The sequence below is a fragment of the Apodemus sylvaticus genome, chromosome 20 (genome assembly GCF_947179515.1).
Source record: "Apodemus sylvaticus chromosome 20, mApoSyl1.1, whole genome shotgun sequence".
Lineage (NCBI taxonomy): Eukaryota > Metazoa > Chordata > Mammalia > Rodentia > Muridae > Apodemus > Apodemus sylvaticus.
In genome coordinates this window covers 3,802,132-3,804,567 of record NC_067491.1, presented here as the reverse complement: position 1 = coordinate 3,804,567, position 2,436 = coordinate 3,802,132, and the positions used below count along the sequence as shown (strand labels likewise).

The window sequence follows — 2,436 nt, the reverse complement described above, 5'->3', positions numbered from 1 at the left end:
TACACACTAAAATTATGTAATAATAGTAATTCATATCTATATGTCATGAAGTATAGAAGATATTTTAGAACTGCATTTGTTAGAATGATATTAATCTGAGCCATTTCTTTCAATTCATTTAAAAGATGTATTTTACCCTAAATATCTTTAAAAGAGGAAATAGAAGATGAAACAGCAGCAGGAGGGGGAGAAGAGAGAGGATATGAATCACACGGAGATTACAGAATTCATTCTCTTAGGCCTTTCTGATGATCCTGACCTTCAGATTGTGATTTTCCTCTTTTTATTAATCACATATATATTAAGTGTCACTGGAAACCTGACTATCATCGTTTTGACCTTCGCAGACTCCCATCTACAAACACCAATGTATTTCTTCCTCCGGAATTTTGCTTTCTTTGAAGTCTCATTTACAAGTGTGTGTATCCCTAGATTTCTGGGGTCTATTGTCACCAGGAATAAGACAATTTCCTATAACAGCTGTGCTGCCCAACTCTTTTTCTTCATTTTCATGGGTGTGTGTGAATTTTACATTCTAACCGCCATGTCCTACGACCGCTACGTTGCCATCTGCAAGCCCCTCCACTACACAACCATCATGAACAGGAAACTCTGCACCTTGTTTGTGCTGTGTGCCTGGATGGCTGGCTTTCTCACTGTTTTCCCGCCCCTTATGCTGTTGCTCCAGCAGGATTACTGTGCGTCTAATGTCATTGATCATTTTGCATGTGACTTTTTCCCCCTCTTGCAGCTGTCTTGCTCAGATACATCGTTTCTGGAAGTGATTAGTTTCTATGTTGCTCTGGTTGCTCTTCTGTTCACGTTGGCATTGGTGATTTTATCTTACATGTACATTATCAGGACTATTTTAAGAATTCCATCTACCAGCCAGAGGAAAAAGGCTTTCTCCACCTGTTCCTCTCACATGATTGTCATCTCCCTCTCTTATGGAAGCTGCATCTTCATGTATGCTAATCCCTCTGCAAAAGAAAATGCCTCATTGACCAAAGGCGTGGCAATTCTCAATACCTCTGTTGTCCCCATGCTAAACCCCTTCATTTATACACTAAGGAACCAACAAGTAAAACAAGCATTCAAAGGTACAGTACACAAACTAGTATTTTCTGTAAGCAAATGAATTAAAAGTACATTAAAAAATAAAGCCAGACTGCAGCACCCACACTTTGTTCTTCCTTTTTCTTGAGCTTCATGTGGTCTGTAAGTTGTATCTTGGGTATTCAGAGTTTGGGGGTTAATATTCACTGATCAGTGTGTGCATATCAAGCGTATTCTTTTGTGATTGTGTTACCTCACTCAGGATGATATTTTCTAGAGAAAATATGGGGACAAGGGCAGAGCAGAGATGGAAGGAAAGGTCATCCACACACTGTTCCACCAGGGGATTCACCTCAGATACAATCACCAAACTCTGACACTATCATGGTTGCTAAGAAAGGGTTGCTCAAAGGAGCCTGATACAGCTGTCTCCCGAGAGGCCCTGTCAGAGCCTCACAAATACAGAGTTGGATGCTTGCATCCAACCCTTGGACTGAGCGCAGGGTCCCCAATGGAGGAGTTAGAGAAAGGACTGAAAGAGCTGAAGGTTTGCAGCCCCATAGGAAGAACAACAATATCAACCAACCAGACCCCTGAGAGCTCCCAGGGACGAAGCCACCAACCAAGGAGTACACATGGCTCCAGCTGCATATGTAGCAGAGGACTGTCTTGCTAGGCATCAATGGGAGGAGAGGTCCTTGGTCCTATGAAGGTTCGATAGATGCCCCAGTGTAGAGGAATCGAGAGCAGGGAGGCAGGAGTAGATGGATGGGTGGAGGAACACCCTCATAGAAATGGGGGGCAGGGATGGGATAGGGGGTTCCTTGGAGGGAGGGAATCCGGGGTAAAGGGATAACACTTGAAATGTAAATAAACAAATAAATAAATTCAAAAAAGAAAAACAAAACAAAAAGATATAACAAATTATAATTTTGAAATTATTAAGTATCCTTGTTCTCTGATATTTCTTTGTGTGGTACATTGAGGTAACTTTCATAGTTTCACAGTTTATTTCTCTTATCTCTACAATCAAGTATATATAATGCATTGTTTTTCTGAAATCTTTAATAAATATTGACAGAATGGGAAAATCCAAAGCCAGACCAAATCTCAGTAGTAAGAGGAAACTCAGGTACAAATTTATACCCCTAGCCAAGGAACTTGTATGTCCATAATCTACATATATTATGTCATTAAAATCCTCAGAAGTAAAGCTACAAATTATATTTTTCATATTTTCAAGATTTGTTGGCATTTTGATAGCATTTAAGATTCTTTATGTTCTGTATACTCAATCCCTATGAGCAATAGGTTCCATTTCAATGCATCTTAAATGTAAGTTTATGCTTTGTACATTTTAAACTGTGCCACACTTGTTTT

At 39.7% G+C, this 2,436-nt stretch overlaps 1 protein-coding gene across 1 annotated transcript; it reads left to right on the top strand.

The window, feature by feature from the left end:
• The first annotated feature begins 202 nt into the window (after positions 1-202).
• Positions 203-1,138, top strand: LOC127671220 (olfactory receptor 6C3). The gene has a single exon (XM_052165951.1). It carries the CDS (start codon positions 203-205, stop codon positions 1,136-1,138), a length of 936 nt encoding a protein of 311 aa, XP_052021911.1.
• Positions 1,139-2,436: the final 1,298 nt, after the last annotated feature.